The 26,862-nt window shown below is 40.2% G+C and overlaps 1 protein-coding gene across 8 annotated transcripts in view; it reads left to right on the top strand.

The window, feature by feature from the left end:
- Positions 1-21,856, top strand: part of LOC126165881 (uncharacterized) — a 56,375-nt gene extending 34,519 nt beyond the window's left edge. For all 8 annotated transcript variants that reach the window (XM_049920363.1, XM_049920358.1, XM_049920362.1 and 5 more), the window contains 3 exons: positions 11,685-12,057; positions 14,870-14,913; positions 19,236-21,856. In XM_049920363.1, the coding sequence (XP_049776320.1) occupies positions 11,685-12,057; positions 14,870-14,913; positions 19,236-21,662 (2,844 nt within the window). In that variant the 3' untranslated portion in view covers positions 21,663-21,856. The remainder of the gene's footprint in view (positions 1-11,684; positions 12,058-14,869; positions 14,914-19,235) is intronic.
- Positions 21,857-26,862: the final 5,006 nt, after the last annotated feature.

Raw genomic sequence — 26,862 nt, 5'->3', positions numbered from 1 at the left:
TAGTGGTTTAAAACATGTACTAATGGTCGCTAGCCTATCCGGGCAATGAAACGGTGAAGTATTGGAAAAGCAGAAGTATGAATTTTGCCTACTTTCTTGCTACTATTTAATTTGGTTCTTCAAATAAATTTTAGTCCATTTAAACAATGTTGGACTACACCCTTATTCATTATGTTTTTAAAAGAGGAAAAAGCCCAGTAGATAACTTCAAGGAAGCTAAAAAAAAAATTTGGCCAGGTGTACCTCTAGAAAATAACTTTCCACAATCAACAAACTTAAACACTAAAATACTTAGATACTAAAGAGCACACTTTTATACTGAACATTTCACTTCAAGAAAACCTCTTTCTTACTGGAATTTACTTTCAAAAGCTATTATTCTTTGAACTAACTCTGTATAGTCATTTAACATATTCTAGTAACTTGGCTACACTCTTATTGAATTTTACGTAAGCAGACTTTTACTATAACACTTTGCAATAGTTAAGAAAACAATTTCAATGGTACCTCTTCATGTTAAGTTGGCGCTTCATAAATCTGTAAAACAGGATACTCACGTTAATCACACACCAGGAAGGAACCCTATAGAGGTGTATGATTAGGATGAAATAACTGGGTGAACCAGTTCCTTTAAAGTTAAAGAATGATAATTAAAACACAGTTTAAATTAAGGGTTCATGCTGTTCAAAAGAAAAAAACAAAAAAATTTTATCCAGTGGCTGTAGGCTTGGATATGGCAACCAATTAAGACAGCTACACTACCCACAGTATGGCCTGCAAGTATTTTGCTGTATGGGCTCAAATTCTCTTCTTGGGGGTCATTCAATTTTACATACTGTAGCCCAACAACTTGCAGGTATGCCATATAAGCCATTTGCAGTCTTCATCTGAGGCAATTTTGTGCAAATTTGCAGACAAAGCTGCTTCTGCTCCACAAAGGTGTGGGCTCAATCACTGCTGCCTACAGGCTGTGTGACTTACTTCCAGCACTTGCTCTGTGTAGCGCGCCAGTTCACCCTTGCCTCCTTTTCCACTCCCCAGAGCCACTTTCATTTCAAACAAAAGCAAACTGGCTTTTACATAATACCTATTTCTTACATTGTTCCTAAGCATGACCATTTCTTAAATTGTCAAATTTACATTAACATGATCAATTTATACACACAAATATTTTAAATAAAAAAGTCATCAGAAAATTATTTAACATAATAAACAATGTACATAGTATTTTACATACATTACTCACATACAATGCAAAAAACTTCAAACTCCAGTATAGCACACTTTACTTTACATCTACAGAAAATATAGTGCCAAGATGTGGAAATTTTAAAGCAAAAATGTTATAAAAATTTAAATGAACCATAAACAAATAATGTTACAGGCTGAGAACAGTAGGAAGAAAGAAAGAACTCTAAAGCTTGTTCCGATGTATGGGAGGTGTAGAACTTGTTCATGTGTTACTTGAAAATTCTGATGAAATGTTCCATTTCACCGTTGGATTGGGGGTGGAATAATGTACTCATGATATGCTTGATGCTCTTGGCATCACAAAACTGCTGAAATTCTGCCGATCTGAACTGTGGTCCATTTCCGAAACCAACACTTCTGGTAACCTTAGATGCAAAAGATTGATGTCAGGGTCTTGATGGTGCTAGCTGTCATGGTGGAGTGCATGGCCAACACGAACAAAAACTTGCCAAAGGCATTTACCACAATAAGCCAACGAGAGTTCCAGCAGGGACCCTCAGTCTATATGGAATAATTGCCAAGGGCACAGAGTGTGGACCAGTTGAAAAATTTTTGTGGTGGAGCAGCCTGATGCTCCGCATATGTTGAACATAGTGAGGTTAATTATTCTATTTGAGCATCCTTGCTGACTCGTGCAGTGCTTAGTGCATACGATTTCCCAATGGTGTTGATGGAGGAGGTGAAGAATTTCTTTCTGAAGCAAACTTAGCACAACAACGCAGGACTGGTTGTTGTTTGTATGTGAGAGGATGATACCCCACTGGGATGATAAGCTGCGCCGAAGCATAAAATAAGTGTATAATTGGATTGCTAATCTGCTTAATTGAGTGTGACCAACCAGTGCAGAGGCACTGCAACAGAATGTTGAGACTGGGTTTCACAGTCCTGGCTGAGGAATCCATCAGTGGTGGATGGGAAAACCATAAAGTGTTCCATTGTCCTGGACAGCAGTGTGAAAACAATAATCTTCTGTGGTGTTGAAAGCCAAATCAGTGCTGACTGATAAGAGAAAGTGTCAGCATTTGAATGCTTAGCCGTTGGCCTGAACACGGTTTTATACTGGTAGTTGGAGAGAAACAGGGACCAACACTGCAACATTTGCACCATGCATAGAGGACTAGCTTTTTAAGGGCTGAACAATGAGGTAAGAGGCTTGTGATCATCATAAAGTAGAATTCTCTGCCTAAAAGTATTGGTGGAATTTAATCATCCTATATGTGACAGCAATAGCTTCCTTCTCAGTTTGCAAATAGTTGCATTGTGCTTTAAGAGTTTGCATGTGAAGGCAGTTGGCCTCCAGCGATGACACTCGGTACAAGAGAACAGCACCCATCCCACAAAGAATGCATCAACTGCCAGCACAATTTGCTTGATGGGATCAAAATGAACCATACAGAGATCGCTCAGTCAGGTTTCATTCAGTTTCTGAAATCCAAGTTGATACTCAAAAGGCCATTCAAATACAATGCTCTTTCATCGAAGACAATGCAGTGGAGCTGCAGTGTGCACAGCAGGTGAAATGAACTGAATGTAATAAGTGAGTTTACCCAATACAGCCGGGAGTTCACTGACAGAGGAACTGGGAGGTCCCAGATGGCAGTATATTAAGTATGACAGCAAGTGATGGATACCCTGAATGTTGATAAAGTGTCCTAAATTTTCAACCTTCGTCTGGAAGAAGGAACATTTGTCTTTATTACATTTTCACCCAGCATCTGAATGTGCTTGAAACAATTTCCTGCGATGGGAAAGATGCGTATCAGGGGTATGACCCTAAAGTACTTTGTCGTCCAAATAATACGAAAATAAGGAATTGTAGCAGTCAGCTCTGATAAGTACTATTGAAAAATTGCAGCTGCAGACACGCTCTAAGGGCAACCATAAGAACTTAAATAACCCCATGTCAGTGTCAAAAACTCATTGAGACTGTTCATCTGAGTGAAGCTGGAAATAATCATGTGAAGATAATCTTGGAAAAGAACTGAACTACATCAAACTTGGCCACAAGTTCCTCAGGTAGCAGGAAAGGAAAAGTTGGTCACAGTCTGTGAATTTTACTGCCTTGAAGACTGCACATAAGCACAAGTTACCTGGAGGTTCTTTATTGTAACCAATGGGGATGCCCACTGACTGGCTGCTACAGGGGAAATAGCACTATTATCCTGACAAGATAAGAGTTTCTGTGTTACTGGGTCTCTGGTAGTGAAGGGCAGGCTGTGATTGGCAAAACTGTGATTGTGCCTTGTCCTTCATGGTAATATGAGCCTCAAAATTATTAGCTTTTAGACCATCTTGAAAAAGTCACAAAATTCAGCTAACCTGTCAGAAGGCACAGAGGAGTTCACAGAGAAAATATTGCCTTGAATGTGCAGACCAAAAAGATCAAGAGTCGGTACCGGTATCACTTTCACATGAGCACAAAATTGGGAACGAGTGTGTTTCACAATACGGAATGTGACAGGTAGGCTGTAAATACCAAGTAAAGAAATGTCTGTTGTAAGCAGAGTGAGTTGTCTGTGACATAGTTAGGGCTTGCCTAACAGTTTGTATGTGCTTCTATTCAGAAGACTCATGGACTCTCATATCCAGTTGCATATAAATTTTGCATTTGACAGTCTGCAAAGTGCATATAATTTACTAGCCTGACAGTGGATGGAAGTAGGCTGACTACTTCGCGTTTGTGCAGACATAGACAGACAGACTGAATGTGGTCATGCTTGCCACTATAACAATACTTAGTGTCGCAGCAGAGGCACATCTGTTGCTTGTGTGCAGTGAAACACTGAGGGCAGGACTTAACTCATCTAGCCTACTGCCTAACACTCTGGTTTTGTTTATGATACTGCCCTTGCTGAGACTTTGTATGCTATGGGGCTTGAGCAAAGGGCACAACCTGTTTACCATTACTCTGAACTGCACCAATAGGAGTGGAATCAGTCTACTGCTGCACTATCATAAGAGTCCTAATTCCACTAATTCCAAAACCTGTTGCTAGCAAGGATGAGAATACTTAGTGCCAGCAAGGATGAGGGTGCTTACGAATCTGTTCATGTATCTAAAGATCACACACATTTCTAGTAGGGCATCTCTGGTCAGAATGTCCACATTCAAACTTGAATTGCAATGACATGTAAATCCTTGCAATTCAAACACCCATTGCTTGTGTGCCTGATTAGGTTTACTACACAAATTAAAGAATTTGTAATGCAGCTGCCGCATTAATCTGTGCAGCTGCCACATTAATCTGTTAATCATAGTACTTGTCTAGTGCAACAATTAGTTCACAGTAAGGAACACTTTGAGAGTGGGTGGTGAGAAGGAAGTTTACAGAGTAACTGGTAAGTGGACAATTTGGTTCTACACTCGGTGTGATGTGCCATGAAGTGAGAGTTGAGTTGTGTGCGATAATTGAGTCATTCCTCTTGTTGAGAACCAATGCACAGAACGGCAGTACAGGGGCTGCTTGCTGTAGTGGTGCTGGGGGCAGTGTCTCTGTTTGCTTGTGCAGCAAGCAGTCTGGTCATCGTTTCCATGAGTTGTTGTATTTGCTGTGCCTGAACCTGAAAAGTCTAACTTACTGAAAGTTCTTGCGGGGTCTGGCCGTGATCCACACACACACACACACACACACACACACACACACACACACACACACACACTATACTTGAAGAGAAATAGTGCAACCTTTAAGCTAAGCTGAAAGAAAGTATAAATTAGTCACTAGAAATATCGGCTTCTGAAAAGCGCAAAAATACAGTATTGCAGGGTAAATGTTCTGTGTTCAGTGTTGCAGGCGGCTAATGGCCACGGTTCTGTAAGAAAACTCGCACAACTGTTACAGGGACTGGGACTGGGGACTGCGGACTTCTAAATGTTGACTGGCATAGCACAGTGTCTGTAGTGCACAAGACCGTACAAAATACTTGCGTGAATTATTTACAGAAGACTGGAAACATTGGTAGAAGTTACATCAGAGAAGATCAGTTATGATTCCTGAGAACCGTTGGGACAAATGAGGCAATACAAACCCTCCAGTGTATCTCAGAAGATATGTTAACAAAAGGCAAACCTGCATTAATAGTATGTGGAGATTTAAAGGGTGATTTGACAGTTATAATGTGTCTACCCTCTTTAAAATTTTGAAGGTATCAGGTATAAAATACAGATAACAAAAGTTTACTTACAACTTGTGCAAAAACCAGACTGCAGTTATGAGTTGGACATGAAAGGGAAGCAGTAATTGAGAAGAGGAGGAGATAGGGTTGTAGCCTATCCCTAATGTTAAATTTGTACATTGAACAAGCAATAAAGAATACCAAGCAGGAAATGGCAAAGGGAATTGTAGCCAGAAAGAAGAAATAAAAGCTTTCAGGTTTGCTGAAGATACTGTAGTTCCATCAGAGACAGCAAAGGACTTGAAAGAGCAGTTGGCCAGAATGGACATTGTCTTAAGAACAGATTGTAATATGAAAATCAACAAAAGTAGAGAAAGATAAATTTATATCATTGAATTAAATCTGGCAGTGCTGAGGGAATTAGGTTAGGAAATGAGGCACTAAAAATATGGGTTTTCCTATTTTGGCCACAATATAACCAGTGATTATTAACCAATGATTCTTCTTCTTCTTCTTCTTCTTCTATATACGTATAAATTGAATTCCCTCCACAGTTCTGTCTGTATGTTTGTGCTATTATCTGGAATGATTGTAGGGATCTTGATACAGTTTTCACTACTCAGTAGATTTACTTACCAGGAAGGTTTGTGTATATGAATTATAAATATTTCATATAAATTGAGTGAATTGTAATGAATGAAGCCAGTGTGAGAACAGTGACATTGAGGTCAAGCAGTAAACGGCAGCTCTCCTTGGAATCATCCACACACATTATTGCATGGCATGTGGTACTTTACTTTGCTACACACCAGAGGGCACTCTGCACCAGCATCACTTTGGGAAGTACAAGAAAGCTCACACAGGAGCTTGCACCTCCCATCATTGCCATGAGATGTCATTTTAAATGCCAATTAAATATGGAATAGGTAACATTTGTACCTCACAAAAAGTTTCTGAGCATGCACTGCCAATATTGTTTGTTATATGAAAGTTATGATATTGTGCTACCTAACATTGTTCACTAAATTTAAATCATAACATGATGCAGAGCCTCATAATCAATATTACCATTATGGCAGACAAGTCGCCTCGCCGTAGACGCTTAGTGCTGCACAAATCTGGGGCATGTCACTAATCTGATATAAATTTAAGTGTTAGACACATGTTGGTGTTTTCTTTTTTGGTAGTGATAGTCTGGAGTGTAGCCTTGTACAGAAGTGAAACTTGGACAATAGACAAGTCGGACGAGAAGAAGATAGCTTTGAATTTGTAGTGGAAGTAAGTGTGAGAGGGCAAAAAATGTAGATGGAGTCCAAGGTAAGAATACAGTAAGCATGTTCAATGAATGCAGGTTGTGGTACTTGTGCAGAGATGAAGATATTTGCACAGGATTGACTAGTATGGAGAGCTCCACCAAACATATCTTCAGAGTTAAGACCATAACAACAATATTAGTGGAGATTCTGTGCACTGAAAGACAGCAAGTGCTACCACATAAAATCAGTATTATTTACACAGGGTGTATACGTGGACAAGGAAAAAAAATTCCCGGATTTTTCCCGGATTTCCCGGTTAAAAATACACTTTCTCCCGGATGAAAACACACTTTTTTCGTGCTATTAAGTGACAGTTTTTTTTAATAAGTACGCTGTATATTTTCGTATCACGAAAGTATAAATTCGAATCCCACCAAACACCGCATGTTACTTTCCGAACCATGTTATCGAGATTACGATACGCTTTTGTAAGCGAGTCATTGCTCATGTCGCGTGATCCCGCCAGCCGATGACAGCGGATATTCAGAGCGTAGGACATGTGATGTAGTCCGCTAATAGCAACATCACTGTTAAGTAGCGCGGATACACAAACAGGAAAAGTTAATGTTTTAAATTAATATACATAGTGTTGCTACAAGAAAAGGAAAGCTTTCACGTACAACATTGGTCTCTAAGGTTAATAAGCTGCAACAGAAGCTAAGCTTTCACATATAATGTTGATTTTTCTTGCCCGTGTTACACTTTAAGATACATCACACAAATGTGCCAGTAAAATTTTTAGCCGAGTCCAGTGACTTGTTCTCAAAGTTTTCCACAAATTAATTAGCTACCGCAGAGGAGCGAGAGCTTCCCGTAGCACTACACCAATTTGCTCATAATAACGACACGATTGTCTGATCTGGGCTCTAAATACTTCTAATCGCTCGTCATCAAACGCTCTGTGATTTAAGGAATTCATCGCACATTCTCACACATAGTTCCACTTGCGAAAGAGGAAATTTGCTTTGAAAGTAACGTTTTTCAAACAGCCATTCGCAATATTTTCCCGCGACCTGTTAGAAATAGGTTCGTTTCAGCAGTCGTCAGAGAGCGCCAGGTAAGAGGCGCCACCGCGCTTTGGCAGCTACGATGATGCAGGAAGCCCGTATGTTCGTATGTGTAAAACATTAAAAGATCTTACGTTATGTCATAAAAGAAAAGAGGCCGAAATATCGTTGTCTAATGCTGCGTAAGTTGTTAATACAAATACTACCCATGACTGGTGTGGTGTCTCAAATCTGATTACGTTTATTTTGTCGCTGTCTGCTAGATAAAACAAAATAGGTCTTTCTAACACTGCAGAAATTGTAACACATACCAAATAAACGAGACTGTTTTTGCACAAATGGTCATTTTTATAACACAACAGAATATAATTCACGAAGACCAACATAAAATGACTATTAGGCCTACTACAAGCAAATAGTTTAATGTTAGAAAATAGTTTCACATTTCATTCATACGCCCCAGTTTCTCGAGCATGAGATCGAAAAGTAGTAGTACGAGATTTTTACTTAAATTTGGAATCGTCATATTCTTCCCTAATTGGTGTGATGTCCCCGTTCCTCGTTCTAACAAACAATCTTGTCATGACTAACTCTGGAACTATTCCTGCCTTTGTCAAAATTTAGTCGCTGGTTAACTTCACTAACCCTGCCAGAATCATCGGCTTAGTTATCCCTGATTATTCTCCGGTTAGGCGTTGTTATGTTCGTACAATCCACTTTCCGCCCTACTTCCAGAATAGAAGTTAATCGGCTGCTAGAAGGGGGCTGTACAACTGGCCCTTACAAGTGGAGCGATCTGGCCAAAAATTTTCTGACAACATTTCATTTTCTTGGATACACCGAGAAGATAATCGTAATCTTTCTTACCTGTTATTCCTGTTAGTCGTTTATTTCCACTCTCGTAGTCTGACTCTATGGATTTCGCTAGTAATTATAGCACAGCTGATCATTCCAAGCCCAATCAACCACATAATCAGACAGCGGTTGGCGTTCACTCGTTCGGCTTTACTCTGCTCAGCTCGTATAACCCGGTCCCCTTTTGCTTGCAGGAAAGTTTATTTCTAGATGCGACGACGATTGCCCTGACAGACATCACGTACACTAGGCACGCATTCAAAAATTAACTTATGATTCATTCAGAAATCAACTTACAGAGTGCGTTCAAAAACCAAGAGGGATGCGTTTCAAAATCATGAGTAATCGGTAGACCAACGTGCGCTGGATGCTAGGCTCTTTGTGAAACATGATTTTTTTCTTCTCAAGAATATGAATTTGGCGCCCCCTCCACCCCCGTAATTGTCATTCGGGTCAGATACATCGGTTTGCCCCGCCACTCAACTGCGCATGCGCATGAGCCCGCTCGTAACTCCTATAACGAATCTAGTTAAACCGTTGTGACGTCACTCTCATCGGAGACATATTGTTGTTATAAAGCATTGCATAGTCTTCCTAACACCTTTGACACATTTTGTTGTTGGCAAACGTTTGTATGAGCACTGTGTTTTGTTGTTGTATATGGCACATTTCCTTTGCAATTTATGATTTATTTTCATATTTTTTTCTCGTTCACGTTTTATTGTTGTAGTATTATACTGCAGTAGCGGGATAGAGTAATATCCTTTGTTAGAGCATCGATTCTTACCAGTCAATATTGCAAAAATTTAACTGAAACCTAAAATAATGAAAAATTCCCGGAATTCTATAAAATTCCCGGGTTTTTCCCGGTTTTCTCCCGGATGAAAAAATTCCCGGGTTTTTCCCGGATCTCCCGGTTGTCCCGGGTCGTATACACCCTGTTACAGTCTTTAGATGGAAACTTCCTGTTTAGATTTTTTCTCCTGCCAAGTCTCAAGTATCTCTTGAGTCTCTCTGTTCATGTCCCCCCCCCCTCTCTCTCTCTCTCTCTCTCTCTCTCTCTCTCTCTCTCTCTCTCTCTCTCTCTCTCTAATCAGCCCCCGTCTCTTTTCCTGGGTTCTGATTCTACTCTGTGATAGCCTTGCACTGTCTGACCAAATTTACCCCATCATTGATTGTTGTTGTTCCCCCCCCCCCCCACCACACACACACACACACACACACACACACACACACACACACACACACACACACACACACTTTTGTGTGTGTGTGGGGCATGTCACTAATCTGATATAAAAGTGTGTGTGTGGGGGGGGGGACTTAAATTGGTTGCTCCAGCTGACCAACTTGGTGCTAAATTGTTTCTCATGTAAAATATTTGTCTACAAGATGAGCCTCGGGTAGTTGAATACTGTCCCATTAAAGGATAAAATCATGACATACTGCTCCAGCAGAAACTTTTGAGGAGACATTGTTGTCTCTTCCTAAATGCTGAGTTTCACTAAAGTGATTAAAATACAGCAGAATACAAGAGCTCGTTTCAAAGATCACTGTGACTTTTAATATTTCCTGCTGCAGTGAGTACTTACTGAAAATTATGTAACCTGTCCATGTGTTGCCTTGGCAGGGATGTCTCCTGTCCCATTATCCTGTTTTAATCACTTCATTGAAACTCCACATTTATGTTTTCATGGCAAAAAAGGGAGGAACATATGACAACACAGCACCTTCTATTATGGAAAGTACCCCTATGTACGGGGGTGTCCAATAAGTATGTTTCCTTATTTTATAAGAACATAGACACAGTTATGTTAAAATAATTTTGACATTTTACAATGTTCTGTTAATTTTCTACATAGGTGCCATGTTTTTTCCAACCTTTTCGATAATGCGAGCCAAGTTCTGTTCCAACCAGCGTTATACCTGTGCTTGTGTTGAGGAATCTGTGAGGTGGTGTCAAAAGAAGATGACTTCAATTTTTGCCTCACAAAGTTCTCTTCGTTCGTCACATTCAGCTTGAATGGCCCAGATGGAGCTCAGAAGATTAACACTGGAAAATGTTCCCATATACTCTGTATTCCCCTGACCTTTTCAGATGTTCTAGTTCAAAGGGCATATGTGAGGTAAGGCCTTAACATCAATGGTGAACTGGTTACGAGCACAAGACCTGACCTGGTGCACTACTGGTTTGGAAAAAATATGTTGCTTTACCAAACCTGCATGGAAAAAACATGACAGCTAAGTAAAAAAGTAACAGAAGCCATGTGCAATATCAATAAAATTATTTCAACCTGATAAATTGTGTGTAATGTTTTTTTACAAAATAGGGAAGTGCCCCCCATACATATTGCATGTGTTAACACATATTGTTCATGCTGGTGTTTAGCTTTTTGCCAAATAGTACCATATTTATGACTCATGTGAATCTACTGGTCACAATACTTTGCTACAGGGAATTCTTTCTTTAGCAACATGTTTCTGTAGTGTTTAGAGTCATTGATCTTCAAACACTGATTGTACACAAATTCAAAGTTTCTAAGGTAAGTGATAATGGTGGGTGATAGAACGGACTCATCTCATTATTTCAAAAACATTTTTTATTTGTATTTAGACTTTTGAACAGGGGTACCTCTCAACTTGGTAAACTTTAACTGATCACCTTCCATTTGACAATGAACCTCCATTGCAGTGCATTAGGTAAATGACATCTTGGTGTCATTCGACCAAGTGAGTATTTATTCCGTGTGTCTGCCTTCACAATGCCAAATACAATCCTATTCTCAACTTCACAGATGGCTGCTGTGCATGTATATTGTTGGCAAATGACAGTGACTAGATTATGTGGGCTAGTGCTCCTCTACTCCGATATCGACATAAACAACTTTCGTATTAGCTGTTTTCCTAATTTATTGCTGTTTGTGATTCCCTGTGGCTTCTAAAAGTTTATCCTTTTGGCTGGCCCATTTAATTGGCATTTACAGATGTTAGTTTGATAGCTTGACTCAATAGAAACTCAAGATGATTGTACAATTTGGTTCTAGTTGCTCCTTTTAGAGTATGCAGTATTGTAGTCTAGTGTAACATAAATTAGTTTTGCAAAACATTTACCACAGATATCAATTTGCTTGTTCTCGCAGTTAGAAGGACCTGGGCCACCTCCAGCAGTTATCACACCCGGGGGGAAATGCTTTGTGTGCAGCAAAGCCGCTGGATCAACAGGATCGCCCCTCACAGCAGTTACAAACACTACAAAAATCCAACTCCACCAAAAACTTGGTAGAGTTGTAGGAGCAGAGCTGGATCTCATTGTTGATGAAGATGGAGTACTTTGCCATGGCTGCTGTCGTCTGCTGAACTACATGGATCGAATTGAAGTGGAGCATAGTATGCTCACAAAATCAATTCTGAATTGTATGCGACGGACGTTTGGTTTTGGTTACGTGCAAGGTGATAACCGTATGCCAGAAGCTGTTCTCGCCAGTATAGAAGATCGCAGCAAAAACTCCATAAGTGAGTCACAGTATTTGGTTTTTTTGTGTATATGGTCAGTTTGTTTAATATTGCTTGCTAACAGGAAGTGTTGAAACTAATTTTCAAGGATTTCAGCATAAAATTGGGAAAAGGGGGAGAACCATGCAATTATTCTAGTTGAGCGAGTTGTTTATGGCAACTGTGCTGAGGATTCTGATATGGTGATTGTGACGAACCTTTTATGTTCTTACAGTAGAGAGAATGTTGTAATGATCCCATCTATTTTATTTGTTTATGTTAATATTTTTGACAGCAGTGTGTGGATAGTTTCCCATTTTTCTTCTGTTTGTATTGTTTTGTTATTGTGGAAGAAACCTCTGAAGTACATTACCAATAACACATGAAAATTTAATGTAAAGCTTTAATCTTTCATTTCTGAATAAATTCATAATTTATCTGAAATGATAGAACACAGCAGTCACCCTTTTCTTTCAGGTTTTATTTGGCGAATCTAGATTTCAGCTAGTGCCTAGGCACTGTCAGTGCTCTATTTCATAGACTAAGTCTTGAATGAACTGTGACAGAAGTCTGAACAACAGGCGACTAATGTACTAAAACATGATATAAAGCACTGATATTGGCTAGGCACTAGCTGAAATCCAGATTTGCCTAATAAAACCTGAAAGAAAAGGGGGACATTGCTGTGCTTTGAAAGTCGTATCACTGTCGTTGATTGCACCCACATTCCTAATGAAAGGCAACTTCCTATTATATGTTATATAAACATTACAAAATATGGAAAGGACTGCTGCTAATCACATAGGCAGTGTTGAGCCACAGAAAGGCATAATGAAATGAATACTAGAAATATTTAACCTTTTGGACAAAGCACATTCACACAACTTGCGCACGCACACACATGGCTCCTGTCTCCAGGAGCTAAGGCCTGACTGCGGCTGTATCAGATGTGAGCAGCAGCTGCTTGGTTTGGTTTTGGACGGCGACATGCCTCCGCCCAGATTGGTGCCCACATCAGACCCAGTCGGGCCTTCGTAAGTGCTCCTTAGTGGTGAGTAGCAATCTATCCTTTCCATATTATTGTTATTACAACCTGAACTTTCTGTTGCTTTTAGACACTGCGCAACAAAATTAAAGAATCACTTTTTTGCACCCTGCCATTTTCGACCATAGCAACACAGAAATTCTAAATTTGGCTCAGGGATGCCTACAACCTTCTTCTGCAATGGTGTAGAAGAGTGGCCCCCTGGACATCACCTTCAGGCTTAGTGATGCTTAAAGAGCCATGGTATCGACATGTTAAAAAAGAAAAAAAGCCCCGACCTCATAAGTTCCTGTGAGATGTAAGGTGGGTTAATTATGGCATATTGGCACCACATTTCACCAAAATTCTGCGCAGTGTATCCGTAGGCATGTAACACTATGGGAAGTTCATCACACAACCCTTTACCTACATTCCATCCATTCCCTTGATGCCTGTGCAATGGAGGTCGGAACCACGGCACGCAGTGTGGAAATCTCGTGAATTTTCTAATGGGTGGCTGACGAAAACATTTCATAGACAACATAATGTGCAACAGGATTTTGTTCTTGAGAAACTTTACACACTCCTGGCACTCCCTGGATGATTCATTCCTCCTCTAAGGACAGTGTGGAGACTACAACCCCATTTAACATGACCCCATCCCTTTGGAATACGGTGTGACTGTAGTTTTTGCTCTGGTGTACAGATTGGAACCACTAGGAACCATTCAACAAAATTTGAACATGATTGGAAGGTAAAGTGTGTCTGTTTCTTCACCCCTCCTTTTTTTACACCCTCTTGAACCATGTGCACAGGAGGGTGCGATATTGGCATGCAGGTGAATAAAATGGCAAAATGGCAAGAGGTCCCTGTAAGACCCCTTCCCCTTCAGTAACACTCTTGGTACCTGCGCACCTTCGCTGGGCACTTCAAAAACGCAAACTGTCATTTTTGGCCGCGAAATATGTGAAAATGAATGAGCCAGGAGACTGGATGGTTTCAGTCACACTCTTATGACACCTCTTAAGGTCTTGTTTAGATTCTGAGCAACAGTATTTCTGAAATGTTTCCCTCATCCACCCATAAGAAAACCTCTGGATTTTGAGTGTGGGCATCACGGTTCTGACCTTCATCACAGATGCATCAAGGGGTAAGGGGGAGTGTGATGGCCTTCCCCCTGTGTGACATGTCCACATTTACCTCTGTTGCAGAGGCATCATTGGGTAAGGGGAGGTGCAATGACCTTCCCATGGTGTGGCACGTCCAAGTTGACATCGATCGCAGTGGTGTTGAGAGGGGTAAGCGGAAGTGCGAAAGCCTTACTGTGGTGTGACATTTGTGGGAGCATTTAGCAAAATTGTGGTGCCAGTGTGGCATCATTAACCCACCTCAAGTCTCACACACAGGCAAACTATCCTCCAAAAATTGCTACTGCCAAATTTTTCCAAACAGATTGTTTGAGTTTAATTGCATGGTGGCCCAGGAGCATTGCCAGACACTGAGCTTCTGTACAATTACAGAGGAAGGAGGCAGGCATCATCGAGCTAAGTTTTATATTTCAGTCACAATGGGAGAAAATGACGGGTTTCAAATAAGTGACCCTTTAATTAGATTCTGTAGTGTATAAAAATTATGATTAAACCATTACTCGCCTCCGTAGTTCATAGAATCAGGCTTAACAAGTCTTGCTGATTGTGCGTTGAATTCGGTAGCTACAACAAAAAATACTTGAGCATAAATTTCTTTAAATTGTGTTTATTTTCTGAAAACTGAGACAGTTTCTTGAAATTTTATTCTTTCTTCCTGCAGTTCCTGTGGAGAAGCACGATCCTGCTATAAATGTGCCTGAAAAGGTAAGAACACCATCATTGTAAGTAGTTTGTATCAAAAGCTATTACAATTAGGCTTTATATTCTTAATTGTATCAAAAGGAAAATTCACTTGAAGAAACTATACAACTATTAGCCAGAATTGCTGGCCAGTTATTACCTCCAAAAGAGGAAATACCAGTTCTGCTGATAGGCACAGCGGTGTTTTTATTATATCTTTACTCTTTTATCAGAGATGTGTATTAAAAATACAGAGGTATTTGTTTGAAAACAGTATGACTTTAAATGAGCTCATATTGGTATAAGATGAAATTTGTAGTATTATATTTTGTCTGTCCATTAAATAACCCACATTTCATCTTGGATTAAAAACTATTTGCGAATCATCCAAAATTAGGTAGACCAGCTGGGATACAATTCGAAAATCCTTGCAACAACTGCCACCTTGTCTGTTTACAAATAGTTGCCACTCAGCACTCCCACCCACCACACACACACACACACACACACACACACACACACACACACACACACCACTCCTTGGCACCCTTTCTCTGTGCTATATACCCAGTCCTACGATTTGGATAGACCTCTTTGTAGCCCTAAGGAAAATAAAATGCTAATCCATGCATTTGACTAAGTCGATTCCAATCGGTACTCCGAAACTACCTAATGTGGCAAGTATCTACACAAATGGGTCAGAAGTCAGTGACAGGGTTGGTTATCCTTTCCTGCTCACAAAGGCACCCAAGAAGTGTTCTCTGCAGAGTGCATGCAATATATACACTGCAGAATTGGTTGTCATATCACAGGCTCTGCAGCACATTAAAACTCCCACCGCAAAGGACTTACTGGTTTGTAATGACTCCAAGAGCTGCTTACAAGGCATTTCTCAATACTACCACAAAAACCTTTTGGTTACCAACATCCCAGACCTATTAGTTGATCTCCACTGCTCTGGAACCACTGTCTGAATTCATATGGACACTAAGCCGTGTGGGCACTCCACAAAATGAGTTTACTGACAAAAGAAGTAACCACAAGAGACAAAACTTGAACTCAGAGTACAGGGCACAGACCTACATTCACAACTGTTGACATCAAATTTTCAAAATCTAGAATATAGAACAGCAGGCTGCCACATCCCTCAACAAGCTGAGAACACCAAGGCATGGATACTTCCCTCCAGGTGCCATGGAAGGATGCCATCATACCATTCTACCTGTGTATTGGCCACACCAGACTTACCTGTTAGCTGCTGCTGCTGCTGCTGCTGCTGCTGCTGCTTCTTCTTCTTCTTCTCCTCGGACTAATTTCTGCCCTGTAGTGTCATGTTTTTAAACTTTTTATGTGTGTCTAACAGTTTCAGCTGACTGTCTCAGGATCATACAGTTCTCATTTTCTCACCCCATTTCTGTGATTACCCTTCTTGGTGTATAGATTTGAGCTTTTAGCTGCCTTGGTGATATCTTACTTTAATCATCTGACTTGAGCTATTGTCATGCAAACTGACACTGTGACAACCGTCATAAACTCTGGAGCTGTCAGTTCTCCTTTCCTTGTTCCACACATCACCTTATGTGAATTTAAAGTGCAATGAGGGACTGGTAACAAAGATTTTTTGTCCCTTTAAACTCGTAATGATCATCACCAAACTGTGTAACACTTTGTCTTCCAGAATCCAGTAATAAGATAGTTCGTATATTTACTAGTGCCTGAAGCAGCTACTTTATTTGCAGATGTTTCCTTTATGCGGATAAGTTATGAGTATCATTGTTAAAATTGAGGCACTAAGTGTCATAAGTTTTCCTCAAGGTGCCATGTCTCCAATCACCAACCCTTACCCTACATTTGGAACTGGGACTGGCTACGTTTAGCTAGTACTAAATCTGCTAAATCCATACTTTAGCTGCTGCAGGTGAAATTGGCAGGTATTTGTTATAACTAAGGATGTGGTGGGTGAACTCTACAGTGGTAAGAGGCAATGGGTGGTTGTCAGAATTATTACCAATGGTGGGATAAAGGAGCAGTGTTGGCAACAACTCCACCAAGGCACTGACCACAGCAGTGGCAGCAGTTCACAGTGCAGATGAGCGACAGCCTTGCTGTCCGGGACATAGTTCGCCAAGGCACCGATGTCCCAACATGGGGGAGATGACTTTCATCTAAAATGCCTACACATTCAAGTGGAAGCAAGCAGCTTTGGTAGTTGCTTGCGCAGCAAAATGAGTGAGCAGCTGCACTGTCCCAGGCTCGAACTGTAAGCCTACTGTAGGTAGGAGGCGCGCAGTGTCTGATGGTTGGCCTGCAGGAGGCCCACTGGTCACTAGGCACTAAGTTGCCCGCATGGACTTTGCACAGTTGGCAGGCCTGCTGCAAGAAGAAGTAGTAGTAGTAGAGTCTGGCGGTGGCAGCTTGCAGACTTGATCGACCCATAGGTTATTGTAGCTTTCCTTTTAGATGGTGGCTGCCAGGCTGCATACATATATCGAAAAATGAGGCATATATATGTTATTGTGGCAAAGTGTTGATTTCTGTCACATAACTCAAAACAGTACAATGGCTTGGTCATGCAGTAATCAGGGCACCGATGTTAAGAGGCCTTGTCTTCTACTGTGCTTGACCATATTACGCCTCTGGCCTGAGGTAACTTTGGTTCTGTGGCACTGGCTGTTACTGTGTCAGCAGGTTAGTCCTGTTGTAGTTGCATAGTGAGATTTATTGTAATAATGGAAGGAGTACAGGTAACAACTTAGTGCACTATACAGTTGAGGTATTGAGCAGTTGTCAGGCACATGAACAACACTGAAGATATTGATGACGTTTTGGACAATATCCATCCTCCATCAGAACTAATGCACATGCACATGCAGCTGCATCCCCCCCTCCTGCGCGCATTAGAAAAGTAAGAAAACGTGTAGGGGAAGCTCTTGTGGGCAAGTTGTGTGTGGCACACGAAGTGGAGGAATGGGTTAGTGGGGGGTGGGGGTGGGGTTATAACAATGGAAGGAGGAGACCATGAAAAGAAAGGAGAGAGTTTTGATTAATGGATTAAAGAGGAAGACATACCAAATAGTTGTTGAGATGGGTGTGGGTGTCAAGCGTAGATCAAGGCAAGGAAGATAATAGGGAAAAAATCAAAGAATCTGTTGTTAAGACCATTTCCATCTACATAATTCACAGAGACTTGTTTTGAGGGATGGGGTGAGGAGGATCAAGCTGGCTCGGTTTGTTGAAGCAACCATTTCAGTCAAACCACATTGTGCCTGCATTGGATTCTTCAATTAGTGGTCGAACTTGCTCTTGGGCCAGTGTTTAGTCTATGGAGAATGATACACATCAAATCTCTGGTATGGCCAATGGCACACTCATAGCACTGTCAATGTCAAACTTTCTGTGGACAATTTAGAAGAATCCTTCAAAGCCACCCAATATCTTTTAACACCTTTGTCTGGTTCAGTTCTTTTCATGAGTCCTTCCCAGTTGTTCCAAGAAGCATCTGTCAGTATCAAGCACTCCAACCATAACCATTACTGTCAAGTATTTGGCAGCCAAACCTTTCACAATATTCTGTCTCTTCCGTACTCTTTGGCCACCCACGGATGGTGTATGTGCAGTGATGAGCAATCATGACCCATTATCCTGATAATCTTAAGTCAGCCACAGTTCATCATAGTTCACAAACAGCTTTCCCACATATACACATGTTTCCAGAATTTTCCAACTCCTACATAAACCAGTTGCAAAGGAATTAACCCTCATCCTTATCACAAATGTCACCACTGAGTGGAAAATTTTAATGACATTCTCTGCCAGGGATTTGGCTATTTTTCATCATGTCCTAAAATGGGCAACATTTTTCCCAAAATTCTTCCCACTTCTCTCAAAATGGTTTCCCTCAGCCCACCTAATGAGCAAACTATGTTCCTCCATACTTACGCCAGAGCTACTCCTGGTCTGTTGCCACATTAAAGACCTTTCATATGAACTCGCACAACACATCCTGTTAAAGACCAATTCCAAGTATATTGTACCCTATCATAGACACCTGGGAAAGCATTCATTTCATGTTGAACTTTAGGCAGCACAGAACAGAGTCCATTGGTGCTTCTAGGTTACTTCCCAAACCTACTGCCTGATCTGCCTCAACTCTTCCTTTCTTTCTGTATCTTTGTATCGTGTTCTTTCTCCTTTTTTAAAGTATAGATTATTTTCTAGCCTTCATTAATCATAATAATTTTACTGGCTAGTATCCTCCATTGTTTTAATAGCAGTTGTTTTATAGTTGAGGACACCAGCTATGAAAAAAATGTGAATATTTCTAATACCAATATTTTCTGTTACAGGATACATCAGGTGATGCTGCGTTACAGAATAAGACGGTGGCTCCAAGTGATTCAGATGATATAAAGAAAAATCAAACGCTACTTGTAGACAGAGTACCTGAGAAAAAGACTGATGCTGAGCAGGATAAGAAAAATTATCACTGCAAAATCTGCAACTTTGAAAGTAAACATAAGTCAGTGTTCCTCTTCCATTTGCAGAGACATATTCAAAGTAGTTATAGGTGTGATTTCTGCAATGCATTACTGCCCAAAGGATTTAAAATACTGGATAGCAAGAATGCAGAAACAAGTAATGGAGAAATAGCTAACAAAAATGAGGTCATTCCACACACTGAAGCACCAGAAGTTCAAGCTACAAAAGAAGTGAAGGATTATGTGGAAACAATGATTGAAGAATTACATACCACAGGCATCGTTACCACAATGAAACCAGTAACCCCAGAAAAATTTAAATCCTCTTCAGAAATACAGATTGATAATGTACATAATAAAGAAACTGTTGTGGCGAGTACCCTAAGTGAAACTAAAGGTACAAGTGCTATTTATGAACAGCAGAGTGGGACTAGTGTTGAGCAAGGGACACTAAATATCCTTCTGACTTTCCCAAATGAAAGAAGACAAAGTATATCAGTTCATCATGATGTCTCAATAGAAAATAATTTCAGTAATGATGTAGTGGCAAGGCAGCTGAGAGATATATTTGGAAACTTTAATGATGAGCCTATGGATGTAGAAGACAAAACTGATATGCCCGAGGAAAAGAATGTAGGAAGTTTGAATACAGCTTTTGTGAAAACTTTAGCTGATGTTCCATTGCTGGAAAATAGTCCATTAATGGTTGTCAGTAATAATGAAAGTCATAAACAAGAACAGGATGAAGCAGGTCTAAAGAAATTGACTACAGAAAATCCAGATTCTGAAATATGTGCAGAGGAGATGGATGTTGAGCCTGAAACTAGTTCCTGTAATGAAGACACAGAAGAAAAATATCAAAAACAGTTGGCTTTACTGGATGAAATGGGTTTGATAATGTTACCCAAAAGGATTCGGCCATCTGCATCCAAGCAGAGTGCTGAAACCGTTGTGAAAGGAAGTGACGATATGGTAGAGGATAGTAGAGATCGACATTGGGGTGACCCTTGTCACACAGAAAACACTGTAGAGCCAAGTCAAGAACATGAGGATCAAAGCACTCAAGAAAATGAATTAGAAGTCTTGAAGGAGCAGTCTCAATGGCTGCCAGAATCTCTTAATCCTGTAGAAACAATTTCAACCACTACAGCAAGTGTTGCAGTGCTAATGGAAAGTGATGCACAACTGCAGCCTGTTCAGACAACTGAAAATGGAAATGAGTGGTTGAAATCAAATGTCACACTTGTAAATGAGAATCCCCATTGGCTCCATCAAGCAGACAATACACCCACGACCACCGATGGTAGTAGTGAAATGACAGTGTGGACAAATACTGCTAGTCACTCTGATCCACCAGAAACACTTACAGTGGCAGAGACAGAAAGAAATTGGCTGCTACCAGAAAATGAGATTTCTGAACCAGTTTGTAACAATGTAAAGGAAACTGAAATGGAAGGTGTCGATACTATTAGAGACACACATGTTTGGGACACAGCACAGAATGGTAACACAGACAGTGGTGGTGACATTTCCAGGAAAAGCGATGAGTTGGGTGGTAATATGAACAGTGATAGTCCTGCCAGCAACAACGGAGAAGGTGTTACCAGCACAACTACTGTACCTGAAAGTGAAGTTACCAACAGTAATGTGTCACTCATTGAAGTAGAAAATGAAAAAAGGGCAGAGAATTCGCTCAGTAACAAGCAATGTGTCAAGGTTGATAAGGAAGACTTCAAGGACAATGTAAATAGTTTACATTCAGATCCTGCTGAGCAAAATACTGTTGAAGAGCCTTCTTCCCCTATGCAAGATGTTGATGACGAAGTGATTACACATAGTGTGGAAACAGTGATTGTAGGCAGCACTCATCAGACTGAACTGAGTGCACAGGAACATCTAAGTACGGTGTTTGTAACTGACAATGTACAACTTGAGACAGCTACATCAGGACAAGCTGTTAGCCCCAATAAACAGGAATATACTGATGATACTGCCTCAGCCGACAGTTGTGACGTGAAACAATTTGACTTTCGAACATCAGAGACAGACCTGTGTAGTGAAGGAGGAAACATTGTTGAGACTGAAGAAGTCATGTCCAGTATTAGTATCAAGGAAGATGATCATTCCTCGCAGGTAAAAGAGATGGAGGACACAGGCAGTATCAGTAGTGTAGTGCCACAGTCTGAACTTAAAGTGTATAGTGACAAAAGTGATATCATCATGACATTGGTTGAAGGACAGAGTGATGTTAATGAAAGTAGTACTGAATCTAATTTTGAGAGTGTAAAAAGATAGAACTGCAATGTTAGAAAGTATCCATTGTTAATGTACAAAGAATTTTTGTGTCAAAAACATATTTTACAAATGAATTGTATTCATTGTTACATTAAGTATCTGCCACTGGCTATATTTGTTTATATGTGTATGTAATCTGTAAATAATGAGTGTTGAAATTAAAAGCATAAAATTTTCACAAGAATAAAATTAATTTGTATACTGTGTCTGCATTTTAATTTAATATATGGAGAAATTTTTGAGGTGTTTGATATTTTACTTGCATCTTGTCACTTTACAAAAAGCGTGTGCCTGTGTGCATGCGCGCGGATGCATGCGTGGTAAATGTTGAAGAGAATCGAAATCAAATGTTTTGCTGCATTCAGTAGTTCTTTTACTGTGTCACAGAACAACATTTATATTTTGTAAAGCAGTAGACAGTGGTTAAATACAATTGTGAAGAGTAAGCATTTTCCCTACTTAACTAATAGCAGTACCATTTCCAGATATTATATTATATGAACTTAAATTCAGTTGGGTTCTTTTTTTGCTTATTTAGTGTACGCCATTGTAAATCACATGAAATAATTACATATAAATAGTCTACAATACACACATTAAGTATGCACATAAAACATGTGGGTCACATAAATAAAGATATAAAACCAAAAAATATGTGGGAACACAACTGCAGCTGGATATCCATATTGATGGTATATTCTACTATCTTTCCAGTAGCATGGAGTGGTCACAAGTGAAGTCTGTCAGTGGGCGATCAAATATTATGTTTGACGGTTTGCATAGCAGCTCCACAGTCACACTTGGGAGAAATTTGTATTCTGCAACGGTTGTCTGTTTTAAAATAAAACAATTACAATGTGAACAAACCAAATTTTATTACATACACGTTAAAGGTACACTCTTCAGCTACTTTTTTACATAATCGCCACTGAAACTGAGACACTTATCATACTGTGGTAAGTTTTTCAGTATCGTCTCTGTAAAAATTTGCCACGTGTGATTGCAGCCACTGGATTATACCAGTGTGCAGTTCAGCATCAGTATCAAAGTATTGTGTAGTAAGCTGTATCTTCGTTGCTGCGAAGAAGGGGTCATCCAAAACCCCACAGGAGCTCTTGCATATAATTGACCATCTGTGGATGTGCATGTCCTGAAAAAACATTTACAAAGTTTTCCCCAACTCATTTTTGTATTGCCACTTAATTTCAGGTTGGACAATTTTCACTTGGCTTGCTGTTTTTTGCTAACAAAAATTTAAACACAGAATGCACCTCACAAGTTGCAGGATTTTCTATTGCAGTGTGCATTTTAACACACCACAGAAAGTGAAGTAGCAGAGACACAGATCACACACGATCACCGCTGTAAGCATACTAAATGTAGGAAAGTAATCGGACCAAGATAGTGACTGTAGCCCTGCCCACTGCCACAATAGCCAAAAACTTCTGTTACTTTCTGGATGGCCCTCGTATTTAGGGTTGGCCAGGTTTTGTGAGGCTTGTCAAATCGATGTGGTATGGTTAGGTTCATTCCACTTCCCAGCAATCCACGATGAATCTATTTTTCATCCAGAACTGTAGCACTCGTGAAGGGTGGATATCTAGAGCACATCCAGTTCTCTCTCTGTCTGGGATGTCTTGATGGATTTGTACAGGAGGGTTATTCCTGAACTTTTTGAGTGCTGTAGGAATGATTTCTCTCATCACAGGCAGAGAAGAGCTGTATTACTTTGTGCTGTAAGTAAATAGGCCGGGGTCACCTGTATTGTGCTTGTAGGTGCATAGTTCGATTTAGTTGAAAATAGATGCAACTAGTATGAGTTCTGTTAAGTCACACTGGCACTCAGTATTCCACTACCAGATAGACTAGGCCAAATGCAGAAGTCTGCAGTGTGGTGCTTGAGGATCCCCATGAAGTGTTAGCACGATTCTGCAAACATGTTGTTAGTTCTAATTTTGGCAAATGTGTTTGACAGATGATTCTTGAAGATCAGTGAACTATCTAGAGTGACTTCTAGATATTTTGCATTTCGTTTGTGAAACAGTAGTTTGATTTGTGAGAGGAAACTGAGTTCTCCATTGGCTAACTTGCTGTCGAGATGGGATGTAAAGAATTCTGTCTTTGTGGCCTTGGTTGTAATCTCCAACAGCAACAGTGTTTCCCAGTAACTTTTAAGCCCTTTGTCAAGATATCCTCAGTGGCCTCTATATCTTTAAAACTTACTGCCAGGGCCCAGTTGTCGGCATCTCCAAACTTTAGTGAGGATGTTTCAGGCATATTAGCTACATGAAGGGTGAATAACAGGGGAGGCAGAACAGATCCCTGTGGAAAGCCAATGTTTAGCTTCTGTTGCGTGCTTGCCTGTTACCCATCAGCACTTGGAAGCTTTTATTAGAAAGAATGGAATTGACCATGAGTTTTAATATCATGCCCTGTCTCCAGACTGCGTCGTATGCTGCTGTAAGATCAATAAACACAGCTGATGTTTTCAGTTGTTTTTGGTAGCCTGCATCTATGAACGTAATTAATAAGAGAAAAAACTTGATCCTAGCAATTTCAATTAGAGCAAAATCCTGCCTGTTCAGTTCAGATATGTTTCAGTATTTTATGTCTGATTCTGTTACAGAATAATCTTTCCAAAAGTTTGTAAATCATACAGAGTAGTGCAGTTAATCTATAGCTTTGCAGGGAGTCATTTGTTGTTCCTGGTTTTAAGATAGTGATGATCCTTGTTTGCTTGAGTTGATAGGCAACATTGCCTGTCTGCAAAATACCTGTGAAAAATATGGGAGCACTTTCATGTATTGTTACTGAAATGTATGAGGATTTTGTATGGATACCATTGAAACCAGGGGCTTTTCCTAATTAGCTGTTAGTTCATTCCATGGTTACAGATGTTAGCATTTTGTACAACAGAAACTGAAGTATTGACATGAAAATGAAAATTCACATAGACTTGAATAAGAGCAATATAAAGCGAAGGTTTGATGATGCATGCTGTGTTGATTTGCCACTAAATAAAGGAGCAGGAAGTGTTACAGACACAATAAAACCTTTACTTTTCATGGAATTGCCCAGTTCTGAGGGTTTTCAGATCTTTCTTAACCTTAACTGAATGCTCTCGATCTGGTTGAGCTCTTGAGTTTGACACAATATGATTAGCAACTTGATTTGGTTATACAGTGTCTCATACAAATTCCAGTGGGCTACCAACCCCTAACATCCTCAGTAAGGACCAAGCCTACTAGACTTTCTGAAATCCAAGCCTTCAATGGTCTCACCCAACATTTTGCATCTTGCTGTTTCAGTGTTTTCAAGTTGTCTCTGCTTTCCTGGAATTCTTCATGCAACTTCTTGCATTTGACAATCCAGCTGGAGATGTATTTCTTCTGGTAGGCTCTGGAATGACATTTTTGACTATACTGATAATTGACTCAGTTGGTGGTATCTGTCCTGTGCATTTACTAAGTTGACAGAGAATGCCTCCCAGTCAGCTTTTTAAAAATTTCATGTGGCAGCCAGCAAATCAAAGCTAGATATTTTGCCCCTTGAGATAAGGTTTTCTTCAGATTCAGCCCTTATCTCTTGTTTGGCAACCAAATTGATATCATTATAACTTAAAATTTTTTGTAGGATTTGACATTTAACTGATCTTATTCCTTCTGTATCAAAGTGACAAACTCAAAGAGGATCCAGGCTTCCTAGTCAGATGGTCCTTAACAAATCTGTTTGTTGGAAACGTGATGTGTGATGTAAGTGACAGGACACATTGATGGTTGTCTGGTGCCTGCTGTGCTAGTTCATTTAGCATTATTCAGGATGTGTGTGAAGTATTCTACTATGGGCATGAAGTAGTATTAATCATTTTACTATTTGCAGCTGAAAATAATTTAGCATTAATGTTACATCAGTTTTAACAAGTGCTAATGGTCATGTTATGTAGGCTGTGATATAGAATGTTCTATGTAATCAACAATAAAGACGGAGTGACTTTGACACCCTATTAGAGTTCTACAAGTGTTATGATTTAATTCTGATAGTATAACCAAATAACTAAATCCTGATTTTTGTGAACAGAGAAGGCTGTTTACTTATTCTCTGCCACAAAAAGAAAAGAAAAGAACAGACGGAGCAGTTAGAAATATTTCATGTTATAAATATATATTTCTTTTAAACAGTCAGCTGTCAAGTATTTACTGTTTATCTACAGGAATTAACATACTTTTGGATTTGGTTAAGTTTGTACAAGGTTAACAGTATGATGGAAAGGATAGACTGCAACTCACAGTAAAGATGAAACTTTGAGTTGCAAACAGGCACAATGAAAAGACTTGTTGCACACTTACCTTCCAGCAAAGTCTTCTTCAGGAAAGAAAAGAAAAAACATGTACGCTCACACAAGCAAATGCACCTTATGCATGCATGAATGCTCCCTCTGGCCACTGCTGCCAGAATGCTATGGTGTCATCTTGAGCAGAAGCAGCAAGCTTGAGTGGGCAGGAAAATGGATTGCAGGGTATGTGTGAAGGGAGAGGAGTCAGTGCTGCCTGACAGAGCATCCAGGGACTAGATGGTGTCCAGAAAAGGCTATGTACCACGACGTCGGGTGGCTGTGGGGGGTGGAAAGGAGAGCAGCAAAAAGGGGAAACATTGGCAGAGAGCAGAGCACAAGGAGGCAGGGGGACATGAATTGGAAGGTGGTGCTAGGACAGGGGGGATGAAAACTGTTGTGTAGAGGATGCGTGTACAGTAGATTACCTTAGGTGGAGGCTGGTAAGATTTTGTGATCGGAGACAGTGGTGTAAGGATAACTCCTATCTGCTCAGTTCAGTGAAGCTGGTGGTAAAAAGGGCATCCAGATGGCCTCAATTGTGAAGCAACCATTGAAACTGAGCATTTTGTATTGCCATGGTATAGTCCACTTTGCTCTTGGTTGTAGTTTGGGAGTGGAATTCATATTGGTTAGACAGGCAAGGGGATGGGATCGGGAGTGGTGTAGGGATGGACTGTAGTGTTGTGGAGGTTGGGTAGGTGATGGAACATCTCTTGGGGGGGGGGGGGGGGGGGGGGGGGTTGTATGTAGAATGCCTTCCATTTTATGGCATGATAGTAGATGGTCTAAGACCAGGTGAAGGATGTGGTGCAGTTGTTCCAGTCCAGAGTGGTATTGATAACAGATGGTGTGCTCCTTTGTAGCTGG

This window comes from Schistocerca cancellata, chromosome 1 (assembly GCF_023864275.1).
Source record: "Schistocerca cancellata isolate TAMUIC-IGC-003103 chromosome 1, iqSchCanc2.1, whole genome shotgun sequence".
Lineage (NCBI taxonomy): Eukaryota > Metazoa > Arthropoda > Insecta > Orthoptera > Acrididae > Schistocerca > Schistocerca cancellata.
Note: the sequence above shows the minus strand (reverse complement) of the source record. Positions and strands in the feature narration are given on the sequence as shown.